The following is a 21,937-nucleotide window of genomic DNA, read 5'->3' as shown; positions in this document are numbered from 1 at the left end:
ATATGCATGTGTGTGTGTGTGTGTGTGGTGTGTATATAAGGGGACAGCTTGGCAAAAGCGCTTTGCATGAAGTGGTGTAGATGATATAGCAAGGGGAGATTTACTGAATCTTATTCAGCATCCATCCTCAGGTTCTTTCTAACAATTCCACTTCCTCCCTGCGCTCTTCTGAGCAGATTTTCTCTAGGAAGGCCTGAGGTCAGCCCAGTCCAGGCTGACCTGGAGGTCCAGGTTCCAAGGCCGCCAATTTGCAAGTGACACTTTGGGAAGAGCTTAAGTTACTCTCTGTTTGACAAGGTTCCTCTCTGCCCGCTCCTCGCCCTGCCCTGGCTCTCACCTGGTGCCCCATCGACCCTAGCTACTGCCTGGGGATCCTCATCCTTGCTCTCATTCCGCTTGATTCATTATACCCTGTGGTTTGGGAGGGCTTTTCAGAGCAATCTCGAAGAGCGGGCAGCAGTCCAACCTTGGCTGGCTAGTTAGGGACAGAAAGAAAATTAGGGCCACAAGGAACTGCTAGATCTAATGTTGTTTCTCCCTTAAGAAACTGAGAAAGAAAATAACAATTTTCCTCTTCCAGAGGAATCCCTGAGGCTTGCGAAAGCAGCCCTTAGACACTGCCTCCAGAAAACCGAATCATAATATTGTCTTCAGAGCCTGTCTGTCCATCCTCTGATGATTTAAAGAATCATTTGCTGTATTTCCCACTGTCCTTCTCCTTACAAAACATGACACTGGATTCTAAGCAGGAGAGGATAGAAAGCCTTTTCTGTTCAGGGTGGTCCTTTTTTCTTCTTCTTCTTCTATTTCTTAAAAAAAAAAAAAAAAAAAACTGGGGCCCCGAGGGGAGCAGTTGGGAGAAAGGAAACAGCTGTGCTTGGTTAGGGGCAGGGCAGATGCTGACGGGTTCAAAATCACGGAACCTTCTAAGTCAAGCCTGAAAGCCACTGTGTCGCCCACTTCACCCCTCCACAAAGAGGAGACCGCACCACTCTCTAAGTGCGCCGTGTGTTTTATCTCCTTGTTAGATAGGTAAACAAAAGTAATTACACTTGAGAAAGGAGGTGTCTCCATCAAGTGCAGAGGGAGAGGGCAGGAAAGAAAGAAGGAAATAGCCATGCTGAAATATCATAACAGGCTATTTGACTAGAACTGTCTGTGGAAACGACTTACATTCCTTAGATGTTTTCTGATTTCGTTCTTTTCTCTTGTTATGTTTTCTTCTTTTCCTTTTAAGCAAGCAATTAGTTCAGTTCTTCTGGCTAGTGAAAAGAGTTGCTTAAGGCTGACAAGACACCCTCTGGTTTTATTCCACTGTTTTTGTTTTTCAAGATAGTCTTTCAAGATACTCAGAATTTCTTTTTTTAGCTCTTTGCTTGTGACTTAGAAGCCTGGAGTATGTTCATAGTAGCCCCTGGGGACACTGTTGCAAATTCCTGGAGTGGGTTGCTGTGCCCTCCTCCAGGGGATCTTCCTGACCCAGGGATTGAACCCACGTCCCTTTTGTCTCCTGCATTGGCTGGGTGGGTTCTTTACCACTAGTGCCACCTGGGAAGCCCTCTCTGAGAAGGCACTTTGCCTTTGCCCTGTAACTGCAATGACACTGGAAATGTCTTCCCTAGTGGGAGCCACTGTATCTCCTGCAGACATTCTCAGGTGTACTGATCAGAAACAGAATTTAGGTGCAATTTTGAGGATGATCACATTCAGCTCAGCAAGGAACAAGGCAAAGAGATGCTGTGGTGAACCTGTGTGTCTAGACCTGCCCTGCTTCATATGGTAGCCACTAGCCACCTATGGCTAATTTAATTTTAATCAGAATTACATACAGATAAAACTTCAGTTCCTCCATCATACCAGCCACATTCTAAGGGCTCAGAACCCACTGTGTGGGGTGGTGCAGATGGAGAACACGCCAGTCATCACAGGATGCTGTCTTGGTCAGTGCTGCTCAAGCACCTTTGGACATGAACACGAGAGTAACGTCCAGGGTCCTTGCTGCTGCTGCTGCTGCTGCTGCTGCTGCTGCTCCTTGGTTTGGTGTAAATCAAGGGGCAGATAATTAGGGGGATGTGTCTTCTCTTTGATCCCTTCATGGGAGTGTTCAGTGCCTGGTACTTGTGTCACTGTGTCATTCTACCTAAGTGAGTAACACAGTAAAGTCAGCAAGTAACATAGACAGTATCGGAACTATCCCATTCAATCAAAAAGAGTAAATACTAAGTAACAGCAAGTATAGTAATAAAAACTGTTTTATTATTATTATCTTCAGGAATGAGACAAGGCTAGATACAAAGGTGCTATGCCAGGTCAGCCTCAGCATCTTCAAGTGTGTGGTCGCCCTACATATGTGCTCTTTGATATGTTTGTTGACCTGATGAAGTATGACTTCAAAATTACTTCACTTCAGTAACTTTAAGTCATGGAAGTAATATAAAGAAAACAGGCAAAAGCTATTGGGACTAGTTTACCTTTCTCAAAGGACAGAGTTCTGGCTACCTAGCATTTGCATGTTTATTAGATTGAGAGACCAGAACCTTTACTCTGGATTCAAAAACAAGTGAAAGTAAGTCAAGAATACAACGTTCTGAAATACTCAGATTTTACAAATGGTGGCTATTCCATCAGCTGGAGGGCACATTGAGCTGCTGAATAAACTCCAGGAGCGTGGAGGACCAGGACTGTGATTCACTGTGGGACATGCACAAAAGAGGATTAAGTGTAGCTGGGGATGGTCAGTAGATGGTCACAAAGGAATCAGTTAAAAAGATGAGTCACTTGCTTACAATGGGCTTCATTTTGGGTGGTGAGCTAGCAGTGACTCTTTGAATTAAAAAGCAACTCTCTGAACTCAAAAGACCTTCCTCATAGGTGGGGCTGTTGGCAACAGACAGTCCGGACACGGAATTGCCATTAGCTTGAATTACCTTCAGAAAGCAGTTACTGTGACTCAGCTGGGACACAGCCACTACAGATATGGAGACAGGAACTTCTCAGGCTTAGACCAAGCTAGATTAAAATTAAAGACCAGGAGCAGCTGGGCTAAAAGAAAGCCATATTTAAGGAATAACATTAACTGGAAAAGGAAAGTATCGTGGCCCTTCTTCATGGAAAGTAGGGAGGACAATATCTCTGACTCTGTAGAAATCACAGCAGTAGAGAGGAGAAACTACTTTTCCTTATCTTCTGCAAGTCATGATTGGTCGAGTGTGTAGATTGACAGTGAAGATACAGTGTGATAAAGAATGTCTCGATTGCAAACCTTCATAAAAGCTGACATACCAAAAAAATCAGCTCCTGATAGACTTTTCTGCAAAACCCAAGCCTGAAACCTCAAATGTCCACAAACTGGTCACTTGTAAACCTCGAGAACATTCTATGGAGTTCATCCAAAGTCAATGTTTCCCTTAACCAGTTGTTAATTTGAGGACCTTAGCAGACATAGGCTGACCTTGGGAGGCCAGCTGAGGGGCTGACTCACGTTTTAAGCATGACCTATATGAAGAGACTCCATCTCCTGCAGCACTGAATAGTCTTTCAGATGGCTGTTCTAGCAGGAGGGCAAGATGCTAGCCAGGAGATGTGTGTGTTGGACAGATGGTGTGTTTGGCTTTGCGATAGCCAGGGGGATAGACTGGTGATTTATTTCAGGGTTTGGTAAGGTGTCGGCGCCATTGATCCAGTTGCGGTTGGGCCAGGAACGTTCACGTGATCACCCAGCACTTAGGCAGCTGAACCCAGATGTGGTTGTAAATCGCCAGGTGAAATGTCAAGAGACCCTTCCCAGAGACAGCATCAGGTTAAGATGCCTGAGTGACCTTGTCCTCCGCACTTCCTCTCTGCCCTTTTGAACTCCTGTTATTTATTCCCTTGTGATTGTTTTCCCTGTGTCATGGGCAACAACAGATGTTTTGAGTCAGGGACCTAGCAGAACGCTCCCCAAGTATGTCAGGTCCAGGAGGAGAGGGGTTGTATCTCTGGGACATTTTCCTTTCATTCTCTTTCTGCAACTGAATGTATTTCCTCTGCATTGTTTCTTGTTGGAAACCATCCATTGGCGACCTCACTGCCATCAAACTACAAAAAAAAAAAAAAAGAAGAAGACAACCTCTAGCAGGGAGACCTGGTTCTTAGTCAGTTGTCATGTTTTAGGACCTCTTAACCATCCAAAGGGCTTTTCCCCTAAAGTCCAAGCAAATCAGTAAAGTAGCCCACCCATGCAAGGCCAACCCTTGGCTCTATCAAGCCATCAACAGTCACTGTCTGCTAAAACTTCCTCTGTGTTTGGCAGTGGCAGGCCATAAAGTAGAATGTTCCAGAAGAGCAGACTCCATTGACACTGCATGTGCTTCAGTCACAGCAGAGACAGGGATGCCGGGACTTAAAGGAGCTGAAGCTCTGAACTGAGCAAAGTATGCATCCAAAGAGGCCAGGGTTACATTTCCTAAGGAAGCAAAGACCAGGGTCGTAATTCTTCAGGAGTGAACTTGTTTCTTAGTCAGAAGACGGAAATTGGCTATACTTCATGGGGGAATAGAAGGATGACATGTGTCTAAATGACAGTGGGAAAACTTAAAACTGAATTTAAGTCGTTTCTGACAGTTAGGATTGCGTGCTCCCTCCCCCACCAAAACAAAAACAAAAACAAAAAAACACATTGCCAGCATGGCTTTTGGAAACTCCTGCTTTGGAGAATTTAAAGCAAAGGTGGGCAGCTGTGCTGGGGATGTTTTCAGCGTGGTTCCTCTGAACAGCAGGGCTGGCCCCTTCTAAATGGTCTTCTGGGGCCCCACTCTCATTCCAGAAGGATGTATTCTTTTGTCTGCTGTGCTGCTGCTGCTGCTAAGTCTCTTCAGTCGTGTCCAACTCTATGGGACCCCATAGACGGCAGCCCACCAGGCTCCGCCGTCCCTGGAATTCTCCAAGCAAGAACACTGGAGTGGGTTGCCGTTTCCTTCTCCAGTGCATGAAAGTGAAAAGGGAAAGTGAAGTCACTCAGTCGTGTCTGACTCTTAGCAACCCCATGGACTGCAGCCTACCAGGCTCCTCCAGGCTCCTGGCTCCAGGAGCTCCTACTACCAGGCTCCTCCATCCATGGGATTTTCCAGACAAGAATATTGGAGTGGGGTGCCATTGCCTTCTCTGCTGTCTACTGTAGATTGACCCAAAAGACATGTGGTCAACAATGCCTGGTGTATAGCATGGGGCTGGCCCATTTCTGGGATTAGGACGTTTCCGGGAACCATCTTATTCCAGAGAACATCTTTACTGTCCTTGAGCCGAATCTTACTTCCTTTGAGTCTCCGATTGGTCTTCCCAGGTTATTGGGGCTCTTTGGACTCTTTTTCTTTCTAGAAGAAAAAAGCCAGCAAAGCTGAAGTTCCAATACTTCGGCCACTTGATGCAAAAAGCCGACTTATTGGAAAAGACCCTGACGCTGGGAAAGATTGAAGGCAGGAGGACAAGCGGGCAACAGAGGATGAGATGGTTGGATGGCATCACTGACTCAATGGACATGAGCTTAAGCAAACTCCAGAAGATGGTGAAGGACAGGGAAGCTTGGCCTACTGCAGTCCATGGGGTTACAAAGAGTCAGACGTGACTTAGTGGCTGAACAATAACAGGAGGCAGAGTGTTCAGGGATGGTAGTTGAAATAAAGATCATAGCTTTTATGGAGCTTCTACTCTGCCCCTGTTCCTATGCAAAGCGCTTTAAAAGGCTCTTTCCATTTCCTCCTCCTCCCAGCCCCATGCAATATTGCTATTATTGTATCCATTTCACAGATGGGAAGACTGAGCCTTTAAAAGATTAGCTAGGATGCTAGCCCCCATGAGAGGTGAGGCTCTGGCGATTTTACTCGGTCCAATGAGGGTTCAGATCCTACTTCCATCCCTCTCTAGGAGTGGTCTGGGACACACTTTTCAATTCTCTGAGCCTCTGTTTCCTTTTTGGTAAAAATGGAGAGCATCATACTTATTTCACAGGAAGATTACGGAAGGCGATGAAGCCCCCAGCGTGATGTCTGGCACCTCGAGGTGCTCAACTCACGTCAGTTCTCTTGCCCCTGCTCTTCCTCTCCTCCTCTCTGAGCTTCTCTTAACCAAAGTCGTTCCTTCATGATGTCCTGCTTCTAATCAGTCCTCTCTCAGTGATAGGCAGGGACGTTTTGCAGCTCAGCGTCCTTCTGACTGATGTCTGCTGCTAATTCCTTAAATTTACATATCATCTTTCTTCCCTCGAGCTCGTAGCACTTAACAGACAAGTGGGGCACAAGTGATTTCACTAAGTGAAATTCAGAGGCCTGCTTGTCTAGAGATTCTGCAAACTAGTGGATTAGCTCAGATGTCAGCACTGAGTTATGATCCTTCAGCTGCTCGTGCTTAGCACGCCACCAGCATTAACTCCCTGGTCTTCCAGTGGTCCTTTAAATCATGCACAGTGATTATCATCTTATTGTGAGAGAGAGAGAGAAGAGAAGAGAGGAAAAGTGGGAGGGGGAGGGAGCCAGTTCAGGTCCCCAGGAGAGGCAATCTGTGACACCTTTGGCCTCACGGTGCCTGAAGTTTTAGCAACAGGATGGGTAAATAAAGCAGACCCGGAGAAAATCCAGCCAGCCCGGCTTTTTACACCTCCACACACATTTTACTGACTAAATTCTAACCATTATGCTATGATTCCCCTGCTGCTTAAGAATGTAAATTCACACAAGTGACAGTATTTCTGCCAAGCAATTTTCAGACAGCCAGTGGGTCTTATTTGTGAAACTGTGAAGGAAGAAGGCTGAATAATAAGTCTCTGAAATCTGGTTTCCTTTATATATGAGGTGGAAGCAGTAAAGTCTTGGAAATGACTGGAGCGTGGGAGCATTTGGGGGGTTGTCACTGGCGGCTCAGTGGACTGGATGCTTCCACAGGTCACCTTGTTTTAAGATCTGCGTATCGGTTATAGGTATATTTTCTTTGCAAAAGCTATTGTGCATTTTTACTTATACATACTTATATTTCAGTATAAACATTCCTTAATAAAAAGCAGAACATCTCAAAAAAACCACCTCACCTTTGAAAAGGGCTGTTGGCTTGGTAGGATGGGAGGGAATTGTGAGATTATATGAACCTGAGGGATTACAGAGCCCAGCTGATTCCTGGTCTGTTCTTGTTTCCAATAGAGAATCTCATAACATTCTTTATGCATCTGTTTATCATTCATTCATTCATGGGAACAGAAAATTTTGTCATATATATGTATGTGTCACTATCTAGGGGCAGGGAGAAGAAGCATTCTTAACCCTCCTGTGTGTAAGGCCAGGACCTTATAGTCTAACCAGGGAAATAGAAAAGACATATACCAAACAATTTAATTGCAGTACAAAGCAGGGAGCTGAAATGCATGAAAATGGCCTCCAGTCTTTTTAAAAACCAGGTAAAATCAGTGGTATGGTCAGTAAATGCTTGAGGTGTTGCAAGAAGAGAGGCATTAATGTTGAAATGCACAGAGTAGTGAGGAAAACTGGCAAAAGTGGTGGGGTGGGGGCGGGGAAGCAGAGAGTCACAGGTAAAAGGAGAAAGGGGAACAGCGCCCAGTGAGAAGCCAGTTTACCTTAAATCATATGTGACTGATCACGTGGACTTGGGACAAGGTTACCGGGGGCACAGCTGAAGTGAAGGGCCTACTGCACAAAGGAAGAGAAACCTGAAGTCAAGTCCAGCTTTGCTCCTCACTAGCCTTTCTTCGACGTCCTTACTTCCAGCCTTTCTGCATCTTATTAAGTAAGATCATAGACCACTCACCTAAGCGATGATTCAATTATAAAGGCAGATCAACATGCTTTGTAACCTGAAAAGCAGTATGCAAATAGGCCTTATAACTATTATCATTAATAGTGGTAGTAATGAGATCTGATAGGAGAAGCATAGGTTTAGCAGTTCTTTGAGTGTCTGGTTGTGACACCAGTGTCTCCTCCTCAGCAGATCACCATCACTGAAATTCTCTGCTGTAGACAGCTGCCTCCTTATCTGTGCTAACTTTGGCCTTGAAGGGCTCCCATGGTGTGGGGTATTAGGCCAATGTGCCTCTAGATGGTTAAAAGTTTCCCAAACTAGAATCCTGACTATGCATCTTAAACTGGTCTGATTTGGCCTCAGGAGAGAGTAGCTTCCAGAACAACGACCTCAGAGGACCTAACCAGAAAGGACTTAGGGGAGACGGGGAGGAGGGAGAGAGGTGGCCAGGAGGAGGGAGGAGCTGTTTCTGGGACACTGATGGGAGCACTGCCCACAGGTCCTGCTCTCACTAGAAAGAAGATGTTGGCAGGCACACGGCAGCACACGGGTGGCCCAGGAGTCCCCTGCTGCTCCTGGCCTCTGGAGCCCCTGCCGTCCTTCCCTGACAAAGATGTTCCCGGTCCCTGCTGAGTGAAAAAAGCTCTGTGCCCACATCTCAGATCGACATGATCCCGAGGTGGCTGATGTGCTGGTCATGTGGTGCGAGAGGGCCACTGCTGTTTTGCAGAAATGTTCAACAGAAGATGTTTCGGGGCCAAAAGGAGACAGTGAGATTTTCTGCTCAAATGCCATCCTGTTCTCTGTGCAAGTGGTCGAAATGCTCCTGCATGAACTGGATTTGCCAGTGCAGGTCCCCACACCTGTGTCTGCAAGGCATGGGGTCTGCCAACAGGGAACTCTGCCTCCCACAGAGTACCTGAAGTATTTTAAAGTGCATCAGCCAAAACACACATTCTTCAAACATTTGGATGGGTGAGACCTTCATCTCCCAATGTGTGTATATTCTCTGCTAAACACATAGCTTTTGTTAGTGATGATGACAACACCTGTTTTATTGGGGCTGTAGTTGCCTAACTCTCTCAGAAAGGCCACCTTCAGGCCTCCCCTGGGTGGGGCAGGTAAGGGAGTGGGGTCTCAGGTCCCTTGCATCACCCCTTTGTTGTTCATTATTCAGTCGCTCAGAACTTTCTGACTCTTTTCAACCCCATGCACTGCAGCACGCCAGGCTTCCCTGTCCTTCACCGTCTCCTGGAGCTTGCTTAAACTCATGTCCATTGAGTCGATGATGCCATCCAACCATCCCCCACTCCTATTCAGCCACCATTCCCTGCTCTGCTTGAACAAGGATGCTGGGCTTCTGAACTGCAGTTACTAGAGCCCAGGCTTCGTCCAGGAGCACTGCTGGAGACAGAAGGTTGTAAATGTCTTCCAGCTGGACAGTGCCCAGCCAAGATGATAAAGGCTTGACGCATAAACCACCTGGCTAGAACCATCCTGTAGTCTAGCAGTCACTTCACCCCTTATTATTCAGCTCATTATAGTGCCCTGGCCCTTTGGGTAAGCCGATGATGATTAAAATGTGGGCTTGGCCTCTCAGAATCTAGAGGGGAAACACAGCCAACCAAGACCTAAGGCGGAGGGCGCCAGGTGCCATATGTAAAAGGTACAAAGGAAGGGATGCAGAGAAAATAGGCAGGAGGGACCTTCTTGACATAAAGACTCAAGAAAGGGCCTTAAGGGGATGCAGCATTTGAATCAGAGCCCTAAGAAAGGAACACAGAGCCTGGAGAACAGGTTCATAAAGGACAACCCAAATTCTGCCCCGGCTTACCCCCCGCCCCCCGAGGGGCCACAACTGCCAGCTGGTGTCCTTCCCAAGCATTCACCAGGGACCTCTGTTCGGGTTTGTTTCCCCCTCCAGATGACAGGAACTTCTTGCGGCTGCAGAGTGATGGGCGGAGAGAGGGCCAGTACGCGCGGCTCATCAGCCCGCCGGTGCACCTGCCGCGGAGCCCCGTGTGCATGGAGTTCCAGTACCAAGCCACGGGCGGCCGCGGGGTGGCGCTGCAGGTAGTGCGCGAAGCCAGCCAGGAGAGCAAGCTCCTCTGGGTCATCCGCGAGGACCAGGGCGGCGAGTGGAAACACGGGCGCATCATTCTGCCCAGCTACGACATGGAGTACCAGGTGGGGTGGCAACGGGAGACGGTGCGGAGATCCGAGGGGATCCTTGTGATCTGCGTTTCAATATTTCAAAGGCCGTGCCCATTCATCATTAGGGAACGCGGTTAAGCGCCGCTGTTTTCATTGTGTTTCTCCCGTTGCCATGGCAACTAAATGACACTCTTATTTGTTATTCAGAATGTGCCTATCTCTACACCCAGACTTGGTTCTTTGTTCCTCCTATTGCCTTTTATGCTGCTGAAATCTTCCCCAACAAATGTTTCTTCTCTCCATTTTATTTTAGATTGCTATCAGGTAGGCTGACAAAGGAACACAGAAGCCAGGAAAATAAACACAAACAAACCCTCCACACAGGAGAAAAGAGGCCCTGGGAACCCCTGAGACTCAGAGGAAGAGAGGGCAACAGCCTCCCCCCCGTCCCAAGTGTTCAGGTGGCTGTGGTGCTTAGTGGTCAGCAGACCAGAGAGATCCCTAAATGAGTGCGTTCTCACCCTGCAGCTCCAGGAGTTGCATTCTATTATCTCTGCCCTCACAGAGCAAGAGACTGAGGCACAGATGGGGATGCGCAGCTGTGGCTGAAACTTGGGTAGAGTAGGCACTGTGGAAGAGGTGACTGAGAACCAGCCAAAGCATTAACCTGCTCCTCCCCAGACGAGAGGCAGCAACAGATGGCTGGTGAGGCAGCCAACTGCTCACTCAGCTTGCCAGAGGACGTGTGCTCGTTTGCAGAGAGAACCTGGGGAGGGTGAAACCGAGGGCTGACGAGACCACTGAGCCGAGAGGCTCTTGCATGCAGCCTGCAGTCACCCTCACGCTTGCAAAATAGCCTGAGTCCCCCACCCACCCGCCTTGCTCCTTAGAAACCTCAGTGTGTTGTGGAGCTACTCCCTGTTGGTATTTTTGTCTCACCCACTAGACGGTGAGATTCTCCAGGTCTTGTCTTAGCGTTTGTAACTGTCAGGGTGCCTGGCACATAGTAGGTGCTCAGCAAACTAGTGGTGAAGGAAAGTCACTTACCTGCTAGTTGTAATAATGGAGCCATAAGACACTGTTACCCCCAAGGTAATTCAAACCTGTACACTGCATTTCTCACATTAGCCCTACCTGCTCATGTCCTCTTGAGTTTCCAAATACCTGGGTTGAGCATTTGAAAGATTTGTGAGAAAAAGAAAAAAAATCAAACATGGCTAGGGAAATTTCAACCCTCCTTTAAACATGCTCTGATTGTAGTCCTTTTAGTCAATAATTCTAGTTACTGGACAACAATACCCACCACTTAGTTATATATATATATGTGTTTTTTAATCCCCTTAAATATGCATTTGATTTCAACCAACTCATTTTAAATTGAGATTTCAAGTACCAGAGCCATGTGGTCAACAGATGTGTACCAGGTGCAGTAAGGCACGTGTGCGTGTGCACGTGTGCGTGCGCTCACACACACACAGATTTTAAGCTACAGTTAACAGAAAATTGGAAATCTTTGCACTGTTTGCACCAAGAAGCTCAGTTAACCCTGGTGCTTTTTCTTCCTGCTTCTAGATTGTGTTTGAGGGAGTTATAGGAAAAGGACGTGCGGGAGAAATTGCCATTGATGACATTCGGATAAGCACTGATGTCCCGCTGGAGAACTGCATGGGTACGTGAAGATCTGTCTCTTCGTGTCTCCTCCAAGGGCTGGGATCCACAAGGGGCGGCAGCACCTCGTTTTCAAACACAGCTGTTCCCCCAGTGGGTGGGTTAGCACCAGTCCATGCAGGAGGCGAGATGTGAGTTCAGTTAGAGCTTAGGCTGCGGTCAGGATGGGAGAGGTGTCAGATAAGGTGGAATCCTATCCCCCTGCTCCCATTCAGAAAAAGACATGCACTTAATATATGAAGATTCAGGGTGCCAAGGCCTCATCATCAGACTCCAGCTTTTAGCAAAGAAAATGCTAGAGGACGAGAGCAGCTGCCAGTCAGAATTACATGCTGCAAAGGTTTGATGGATTTAATGGAAACCTTCACTGGTGAGCAGAAATAGTACATATGTTATATTGGAGTGATAACACAATTACCCAGGCAGTTGAATGAATTGCAGGACGATCTATGGCATGGAAAATAAGAATTCAGATCTTGCTTTGAAGTTACTATCTGTAATGCCCAACATGCCAGAGTTATAAGATTAAACATTGCATGCCAAGTGACCAGCCCAGGAAGGATACTCCCTCCTTGGACAGAAGTGCTAAGCAGCCAGGTCACCTAGTTCACCCCATGCACCACCTCCCATCAGAGCCATGGACATTCCCAAAAGCAAGAGGAAATCCTGAGAAGGAAGGAGACCTACTTTCGCTCCACAGAGTGAGTGTAATAACTCACCAAGTGCTTTTCTTGGCACATGGATCCCGGGTGTGTGTGTGCCTGATGAGGTCAGAAGCACCTGGGACCGCCCTAGTCCCTTCAGGCAACTTTCGGGGCCCCCGGCATCTAAAACTAATCCCTTCTCTGAGAAGGTAATCAGTGGTAAGTGACTGATTACAATGCTTCAGGGACCCATTACTCTATAAAGGACTTTTTGTTCTGAAGCAACTTTGAGAATTCTTCCCACCTGGCCCCCATGACGACGATGTGTTAGACCCAGAGCCTGTGGCGGGCATGGGAGACTTTTCATGGCATAGTATGAAAAAGCTTGATGAAACTCATTTTCATCATACACTGTGTTCACCTTATGTATTCCTCTCATCTAACTCAAATTTTTTTTTTCCAGAACCCATCTCAGCTTTTGCAGGTGAGAATTTTCAAGGTAAAAAAAAGTTATTTTTAAATTTCTGCATGCCTGTTCCTTCCTCCCATGTGATGTGAATTTGGCAGAGGCGATAAGCCTCCAGATTTGACAAAGCTCCCAAGAGAAAAATAGATGCCACACCTCACCGCTAGATGGCGCCAGCAACACCTGTAGATACAGGGAAAGGGCAATTGAGAGCCTCGCTGTCTCTGGTTTAATTAAAGTTTAGAAACCTATAATAGAGACAAATAGGTTACAGATAAACCTTTCAGCTTTGCATTGTCCAATGGAGAGCAATGAGGCTGAAAATGCATGAGTGGTGAGAAGAGAGAGACTGTGGGGAGGCTGAACCAAAAAAAAAGAAAAAAAGTCAGTAGTAAATTAAAAGTGAAATGAGGTGGCAATGATTTATTTTCAACCAAAGATGGTTTCTTTCCAGTCACAGGGCACCAAGGCAGCAGTCTCAATTAACCCTCAGCGAGGTACACAGCTGTGTGAGGGAAGAAAGTTAGGGGAAAGACATGAGGGATGACGGTCCTAAGTGGAGAAGGTTGCAGAAATCTGGAGATGGTGTCTGGTTAAGGGAAGAATGAGGCTCATTTTGGTGCCTGGAATTAGAACACTTGAAATACAGGACTGAAAAATAGAAAGCGACATTTTATCCCTAATAAAGTAAATAGAGAACAGAGCAAAGAGAGAGGAATGTGGGATGCCTGCCTTATCCCAGGAGAGAAAACTAACCTCCAAACTTGGGGGTCCTAAAGTACAGTGTATTTCACATCTCACCTCTTTGGTTGACACTGGTAATGTTTCCACCCAGGTTCCAGTGCTAAGGATTTGGAAACCGCTCTGTAAATGCTTGCCATGAGTTGGCCCGGGTGTATAAGCACACTCAGAGACACTCACCCACACCTAATAACAGAACCTAGTTTATGCAAACAATCCCGAGGGTTTCTGTGCCCTGTTTATATTGGCTGGCCTTAACCCCACAGGTGACAGCATTTCAGAGATAAGGGAAGTCATTTTTATATCTGAAGTCTAGACTCGTTATCTTCACTCTCATTAATCTGTCCAGCTCCTGGCTGGACAAAGATGGATTCCTGGTTTGCCACCTAGATGTGCTCTCTGACTTCAAATCATCTCGCCCAATTTGCCACTCATCACCCACAGCACTAAGACGGTAGATGAGGGAGATGGGGGCTGGGAAACCTATCTAGGATATCGTTTCTTTCTTCCTCACCCTTCCTGGCCTCCCTGAGCCCCACCCCCACTCCCCATTGCACATTTTTCAAGAATTAAGAGTATTCCTGTGCATGTGTTCGTCCTCCTTGGGTGTGAGATTTTCTGTTAACGTGAATCTAAAAGTATCGGAAGGAAATCTGAGATCAAAACTGAACGGCTTGGATAACAGTTGAATTCAAGTTCTAACTTTCGGGACCCAAGGTAACGTTAATGCTGGGGGAAGTAAACTTGCTTATGTTGTTTCACGTGACTTTGATTGTCGAGACTCAAAGCTCCCAGAAAAGGCTGGTTAGGGCCTTCAGCCCCCACGGCAGACACCCTGCTGTGTGAACATAGATGTCTGGGTCCATGACTGACAAGTTCAGTGGCTAAGTGCTTTGCTTCTGTAAATGAATAAACAAACTAGGGCACACGTGCTGTCGCCGAGGCTGTATTTACCAGGAGGCTTCGCAGGCCAGTCATGTTCTCTTGTAAAATATATGTATAAATAAAATAGCCTCAGAGCTGCAGTGCTCATTTAGCCAAAATAAACACAGGGCTTAGGGACTCCAAGGTAAGAACTTCCAGTGTGCTTCCGATGGGCTGGTTTGGGGCTTAAGCACAGGCAGCCCTTGAGTGGCATGGATTGGCCCACGGCTGTGGTCTTGGGGAATAACAAGCATCTTTGGAAAGAGGCAACCAAACTCCAGAGACTTGGCTCAGGAGTCAAGGGCAGAATGGGAATTGAGAACGGACAGTGTCGATCGCGTCGGCAAGTTTTACGTGGAACTCTGACTTGGTAGCCAGATGAACCCAGGGCCAGGGAGGCTTCTATTGGGCTGAAGCCCCTCTAACTTCAGTAGACACCTCTGGGTTTTGTCTTGAGCGAAGCCTTCCATTTGGGAGAGGAAAGAGGACATTCGCTTTACCTAACCTGCTGACCTCTCCGGGTCAGGGCGGTGGCAGCCTTCTCTTGGTGGGAGAGTGAATGCCTTAGGAGTTAAACCAGGCTGTTCACTCAACTAGAGAAACAGAGAAATCAGGTTTGGGCAAGCAGGGTATGGAAAGCTGATGGTGAAACCCGATTAACAACAGGCGTATATTGTTAGTATGGGTGGTTTTTTTTTTGAATGTAGATTGTTTTTCTTTTCCATTATAAATTTACCATGGGACAGAAGCAATCTCATTCTTTATGAGAGACCAGTGTGTGCTAGGTAAACCTTTAAGGCAATGCAACAAAAGTGGCTTCTGGACTGAGGCTTATTGGATAGTCTTGATCTTTTATATTCTGAAGTGTCTTTCATTTTCTGCCTCTTACTCATCTCTTGCCATGGAACATTTTCTTTTTATTCGAATCACCTTGTGTTTTCTGCTTGGTGTATATGCTTTGATTGTGAATCAGGATATGAGTCAGTAGTGAAGAGAAACAAGCCACACTGAAAAAGAGAGCCATGTAGAGAGGGGACAAGGAGGAGATGGAATGAATAAGCTGTGTTGCCTGCTGCTGCTAAGTCGCTTCAGTTCTGTCCGACTCTGTGCGACCCCATAGGCGGCAGTCCACCAGGCTCCCCCGTCCCTAGGATTCTCCAGGCAAGAACACTGGAGTGGGTTGCCATTGTGGTGTTTAAAAAGGCTTTCTTGCTGTTGTTCTAAACAATGTAGCCTGGGTGTGCTTTTCTTTTTTTTTTTTTAAGCAGTGGCTATAGACATAGTGCCATCATGTATCTTTTTCTAGAATTTGAGCTTTAACAAGTGGAAAACTGTGTGTAAAGCAGCGGGGGCGGGGGTGCAGGTTGGGGGCTGGTGGGGGGACGTGGAGAACTGAAAAGTGGTGTAATTAAGGTGATGGATTATTTTTTCTTAACCAATGCTTTCTATTTTCAATACAAGTAAAAATAATAAGCCAGTAAAAATATATAAAGCCCATAATCTGAGTTCTGCAGTTGTTTACCAGGTAGTTATTTTTAGCAGGTTGCAGTGGAAGCAAGAGCTCTTGTTCATGTTAGAGGCTGTGGGCTTTGAACAAAGCGGGAGCAGAGAGACCCGTGGGAGTCCCAGGCACGGGTGGTAGTGAGAGTGAAGGATGCGAAAGCACTGCGTCAACCACTGATGGCTGCTAAGAGGAACATCAGTAGCTCCTGCTCACAGCTGTGAGTGTGGGTTTTACGTCTCAGACCAGCTCTGAGGGCTGCTGGCACAGTCTCTTGGGCCTCTCTTCGTTCAGTCCTCTGCAGTTTTCATCCAGGTAAAGCTAGGAGAAAGGACAGCACGGGCTGTCTCCTGGGCATAGAGGGGACCCATTTGGGGCAGTGACAGATGCCTAGGGTTTGACCCTGTGTCTCAGGTTTTCAGGTCTGTTTATTTCCTACCAACTGGTCCATCTCTGCCATGTCTCTTCCCCATCTTTCCATCCCTGCCCTTATCCCCGGTTGATCTGCCAGTCGGCTGCCTCCCTGAGACTTTGCTCCCCAGTGTAATCCCCCCATGCCAGGGCACAAGACCTGGGATGAGCCTCAAATTCCCCTTTCTCTGGCATCCCTTTCTCCCACAGCTCTCTTGACTAGAAGCACTTGCAAGACGCAGTGAGGGTTAAATGGCATTCTCGCCGTAATCCTCTGATGAAAGGCAGAGAAGTATTCCCAACCCCTGCCAGGGCTCCAGATAGGCAGCTGTAGGGTGTGACTCCTTCTCCTTGGCCCCCTCCCCCTGAGGTCCCCAGCTGCCAGATCAGAGCTAGGTGTTGCTCAGCCGGGGAGCCTGGAGATGAGATGCGTGTGAACCACTAACTGCCCGGCTGCTGTTGCTGCCCAAGGGGACGCCAAGGCATCCTTTGTGAAGTTCGAGCCGCAGAGGCCTGACACATCGCCCTGCAAGTTTACCATTCATCTAAACTGCCACCAACGTCAGTTTCTCTAAGGAGAAAAAAATTTTTTTCACTGACTTTTCCTCTCTCCAGGAACAGAAAGGACAAGACTTAATTTAAAAGAAGTAATCTAAGTGCTACCAAAGAGAGGACAAGTGTTCAGACTTCAGGCAGCCACGGATCTGGGTTTAGGGGTGTCTTAGACAGGTGTGGGGTGGGGGGCAGGCAGCAGCTTTCCTACTAACTGAGTGGAAATCTCCCACTGACCGCCCCCCCCAACACACACACACACACACACACACACACACACACACTCTCACACTCACACTGAGTGCAAGGCAAATGAAGAGTCATTTCGCAGGGAGATTGTATACTTCTACATTCTTCCAAACAGATCTGTGGGCGTGACTGCGTTCTTCGACCCTCTTCTATAAACTTCTCTAGAGAAGCTAGCTTTGTCTTTTGTTTGTTTAATCTCACAAATTAAATAAATGTTTTAACTGAAATGCCCCTTCTCCAGCTCTTCGTTTTCAACCTACACATGCGAGACTGCAGACAGGCCAGGCCTGAAACAGTTCTGATTTGCAGTGAACCTTTTCTCCCTCTCCGAGAGAAATGATTTACGTACACTAGGTATCTTTCAAAACATTTCTCTTGGAAACCTGGGTGACTCCTCCAGGTCTGGAGGACATTTCATAAACTTAGCTGCAGGAGATGTTTTCGCTTTTTGGTGATTCAGTGAGAATTTGACTGAGACAATCCGCAGACAGGTTCAGACAGAAGAAAGAAGCAGAAAGGGAGAGGTCTGCTTCCTGTTCCACCCCATGTGGTTAGAGCAGAGTCTGCACACTTTTTCTGTCGGTGGACAGATAGTGAACATGTTGGGCTCTGTGACACTGTGTGGCTGGGACTCACTGCGCCTGTAGCACAAAGTGAAGTGAAAGTGAAGTCGCTCAGTCGTGTCTGACTCTTTGCAACCCCACGGACTATAGCCTACCAGGATCTGCAGTCCATGGGATTCTCCAGGCAAGGATACTGGAGTGGGATGCCATTTCCTTCTCCAGGGGATCTTCCCGACCCAGGGATCGAACCCGGGTCTCCCGCATCGTAGGCAGATGCTTTACCGTCTGAGCCACCAGGGAAGCACAAAGGCAGCCATAAGCCATATGCGATGAGGGTGGCTGTGTTCCAAAATGTACAGAAATAGGCTGAGAGCCAGGTTTCGTCTTCTGACCCCTGGGTTCCAGCATGGGTGGAGGATTTGGTCCACGTACTTCCAGTCCTGACCCCGCCACTTCCCAGCCGTGTGTGCTTCCTCCGAAAGCTCTGGGCCATCTCTCAGGTTCCACTCTGTGCTGCCCCCGTCCTCCTCCTCAGTTTTCCTCCAGGCAAAACCAGGAGAAAGTCACTTATCCTCTCAGGTTCTCCACTTTTCCCATCTGAGAGTCATGAAGAATAAAGATGATGAGTAATCCAACACCTGGCACCCAGGAAGTCTCCACTCATTAGAGCGGTAGTTATGCTCACATTTCTCAGTTGCTTATTAATTCAGTAACCCTGTTTGCACAACAGGAATGGAAAGAACCTACCTACTGTGTAATTTTTTTTTTTATACTCCCATATCGCTTCTCAGCCTTTTGGCTAAGATCAAGTGTATTATCCTCCCGTGCAGGACTTCTTAGAATCTATTGTTTCTCAGAATTTAAATTCTCCACCTTCACACCACCCCTTTCTCCAGGGGGCTCAGAACTTTTACAGGTGGAAGTCTACTCAACCTTGCAAATACACTTGGAGTTATTGACTATTTAAATTTCTGTTTCTCATTATCTTACACGATGAGAAAACCGTATACAGAATTAGAAGGTAGAAATTCATGAAAAATAGAACAGACATTGAGAGCATCTTTCAGTTGGGGGGAAATCAAAGTCTGTGAGTACATGGGGGAAGTTTGAACAATCAAAGGGACTCTTCAGGTGAGCACATCACCAGTGTTGGACAAAGTTGAAGTCACCTGTGTTTTTTTCTCCCATCCTGGGGGACATGTCTCCAGCTCCTGAGTTGTGACACAATGGCCTGGGCATCTCATATGGCTGAGGGGGCAAGTGGGGCTAAAATACAGCCACTTACCAGCATCTGCCCAAAGGGGGCACCTTTTTGCATTTTAATGTAGAGGCATGGTATGAGGTAACAGAATCTAACACTTTCCAAGAATAACTATTCTGTGAAGTACCATTAGGTCATCAAGGTTTTTTCAAGGAAGTCTGAATGTTGGTCCGACATGCATTCCTCCATTCAGCTGTCCACTCATTCATCTAGCCACCCTCCATCCCTGTACCCCATCTATTCATCCATCCATCCAACATTCCTGGGATTGCTGCCCTTATCTAGGAAGGTGCTCTGGAAAAGGACTTAAGCCCTATTGACCTTCCTTTTCTCTGGCTGGCAGACCACAGCCTCATTAGCATACAGCCCTTGAAGACTGCCTCAGAGCCAAATTCTAAAGCAGCAGCCTGTGGGAGTTGAGTCTCTTTAGCTGGAGAAGATCCTAAGAAACTCTGGCCCCAACTGCAGGTCATCAAAAATTGCCTGAGGGGGATGAGAGGAGGCCTGTTAGCTGTATCCTCTCTTTTCTGACTGCCTTAACATTAAAAACACAAATTCACATAGTATATTTTCTCATTTCTCCAAACACATGTCCAGGGAGAATGTTTAAGGAGCCAATATGATGTCGTCCACCAAATGGCTTCTGTCACTACAATTCTCTCCATGGTGATCATTTCTGGGGAGGGGAGTATTAGCAGGAAATGGGAGGAAGGTTTTATGAGAAAGTGGAGTTTGTCTTCCAGAGCAGAGCAGAACCTGAGGCCGGGGATCTAGCTCTGATTCTGAATCTGTAACCCACATAACGTGACTTCTTCTCCAGTGTTCAGTCGCTGCAGTCATGTCTGACTCTATGCAACTTCCATGGACTGTTCACCAAGCTCCTCTGTCCATTGGGATTCTCCAGGCAAGAATACTGGAGTGGGTTGCTATTCCCTCCTCCAGGGGATCTTCCCGACCCAGGGATTGAACCTGAGTCTCTTCTGTCTCTATCTTTGGCAGGTGGGTTCTCTACTGTCCCCTAGATCCTCCCCACCGTGCCCCAGCTTTGTGGCTATCATAAGCAATATTTCGGGAGTCAAGTGAAGAAGGCCTCAGCCCCAGCGTGTTGAGCCCTGGGGGTGGGAGATGAGGCAGTGTATTTAGTGTTGAGAACCAGCATTGTGGCTGAAGGAAAGCAGCTTTTTGAAGTGAGACTGTGTGGTGACGGTGGGGACGAGAGCAGTTGTGACTGTTTCACGCTTTTGACAAAAGTGAGTGCTTCTGCTTTGGGGTTCTGGTCAGGCGCTTCAGAGCGGGATTTCATCCCTGTGGGCATACCCCCTTCCTTTCCCCTCGTGGCTGAGCTGCGGCCTCATTAGAGGGTGGGTCTCACTGTGGAGCCAGATGGAAGTCAGAGGCAGACCCGAGGACACCCTTTGGGGAGAGGCAGGTGGCCCGGAGGAACCTGGAGTCCATCTCTGCACACTTTGTTGTTTCTCGTGCGTTCTTCTGAGCCCACATGAAAAGCCAGCAGCAGGATGGTTGCCAGGCAGCAGATCCTCTTGGTGACCTGCATAATGAGTTGACACCACGTCCCTGCGACTCACGAGCTGGCCACTTCAAGGAGCTGTGTTTAGTGCCTTGCTTTCCCTTTCTGTTTCTGTGCCTAATTTTCAATACAGTCACAAAAAGAGGGAGGGAGGGAGGGAGGGAGGGAAGGAGGGAAGGAGGGCTGGAGGGAGGGAGCTTTCTCAGCTACAGTAATCAAAGTGTTAAAAGGCGGAAATGGTCCGGGAGTGAACACAAATAGAGGAGGTGCTAAGGAATAAGACAGTGTCAAAGGGGCGTGGTGGTGACCCTGGGGTTCTGGGGTCCTTTCCACCCCAGGGGCGGTGGCCACAGCTGCCAGGGTGTGTGCTGGTGACACATTCTTGTCATAGCTCCTCCCAACCCTGTGGCACTTCCGATGGGCTCAGGGACACCAGCGAACCCTGTACCCTAGCACAAGGGGATTCCCTAAAACTAGAGGAGTCAGTAATTAAGAGCTGGGAAAGTGAACAGGCTCTGAAAGATATTCCAAGAAAGATGCTCTCATTTTTCTAACACTTCTGAGAAGGCCTCAGAAGATCTGATTCACCCCTCAGCTATCTCCCAAATCAAAGAGAGGTGCTCCGGGGTTCAGGCTGCAGGAGTCGGCAAACACTGACTCAGAAATAGGAGTCTTCACCTCAGTTCGGTCTTTTAATCACAGGCGTTTACGGAGAGCCTTCTTGGTGCATACATACCCTGAGGTAGAAACCAGGGATGAGAGCAAGTGCTTCTGCTTGAGGAGCTCCACGTCTTGTGAGGGAGGCATGAAAATATCAATGAGCCTTGTCTGCGTCTTGAGCAGAGATGCACCCACAGGGTAGGACCAACGGTACGAGGAGAAGGCAGCAGCATCTCCTTCCCACCACTGTGGCTCCCACCTGGGATATTCCACGGATAGAGAGCACACATCTTTCTGGCCACCTCTACTTGATGTAAGCAGCTAGGGAGGAATTTTTCATAGGTTAAGCATACATCATTTTTCAGAAGTAAAGATCATGTCTGGTTTTGGCAAGCTCAAAAGCTCCTAGTCCCATTTGGGCCAGATTCTCATTTGATGTAAATCGTTGGGAGAATCGAGTTGTAGCACTGTTTTGCATTAAATGGGACTCCAGCCAGTCTTTCCCCAGAGTTACCCTGGGCTTAAATCTACGACATCATCTCCATGGCAACCAGAGGCTGGCCAGTGAATGTGGTTGCCTTGTAAATCCTCTGCTAGCTTCTCTTCCATCCTCTGTCTTTTCCATGATTAGAATGTTCTCCCTCCCTCTGCTCTCACTTATTCACTGTCTCTCTCACATACCTACGATCATTTTGCATCCACATTTTTTGGTTGCAACATCCTTCCAATCCGCTTTTTAAATCCTCTATTCAATTAAAAAATGAAGATGTGTTAGTCACTGCTTGACAGTGGTAATTGACCTGTTTAGACAAGACCAGGCTGATTTCAGTGGGCAT

General features: G+C 47.4%; 1 protein-coding gene across 5 annotated transcripts in view; it reads left to right on the top strand.

Annotated features, from left to right (window-relative positions):
- The window catches only part of NRP2 (neuropilin 2), a 119,840-nt gene that overhangs the window by 74,243 nt on the left and 23,660 nt on the right, over window positions 1-21,937 (top strand). For 3 of the 5 annotated variants that reach the window (XM_005676407.3, XM_005676412.3, XM_005676410.3), the window contains exons 13-15: window positions 9,704-9,966; window positions 11,506-11,602; window positions 12,709-12,729. In XM_005676407.3, coding sequence (XP_005676464.1) covers window positions 9,704-9,966; window positions 11,506-11,602; window positions 12,709-12,729 — 381 coding nt within the window. Of the gene's footprint in view, window positions 1-9,703; window positions 9,967-11,505; window positions 11,603-12,708; window positions 12,745-21,937 lie in introns of all 5 variants that reach the window. The other 2 variants (XM_005676406.3, XM_005676409.3) reach the window with 1 other exon arrangement.

Source organism: Capra hircus, chromosome 2 (genome assembly GCF_001704415.2).
Source record: "Capra hircus breed San Clemente chromosome 2, ASM170441v1, whole genome shotgun sequence".
In the NCBI taxonomy this organism is placed as follows: domain Eukaryota; kingdom Metazoa; phylum Chordata; class Mammalia; order Artiodactyla; family Bovidae; genus Capra; species Capra hircus.
This window is presented reverse-complemented; position numbering and strand designations above follow the sequence as displayed.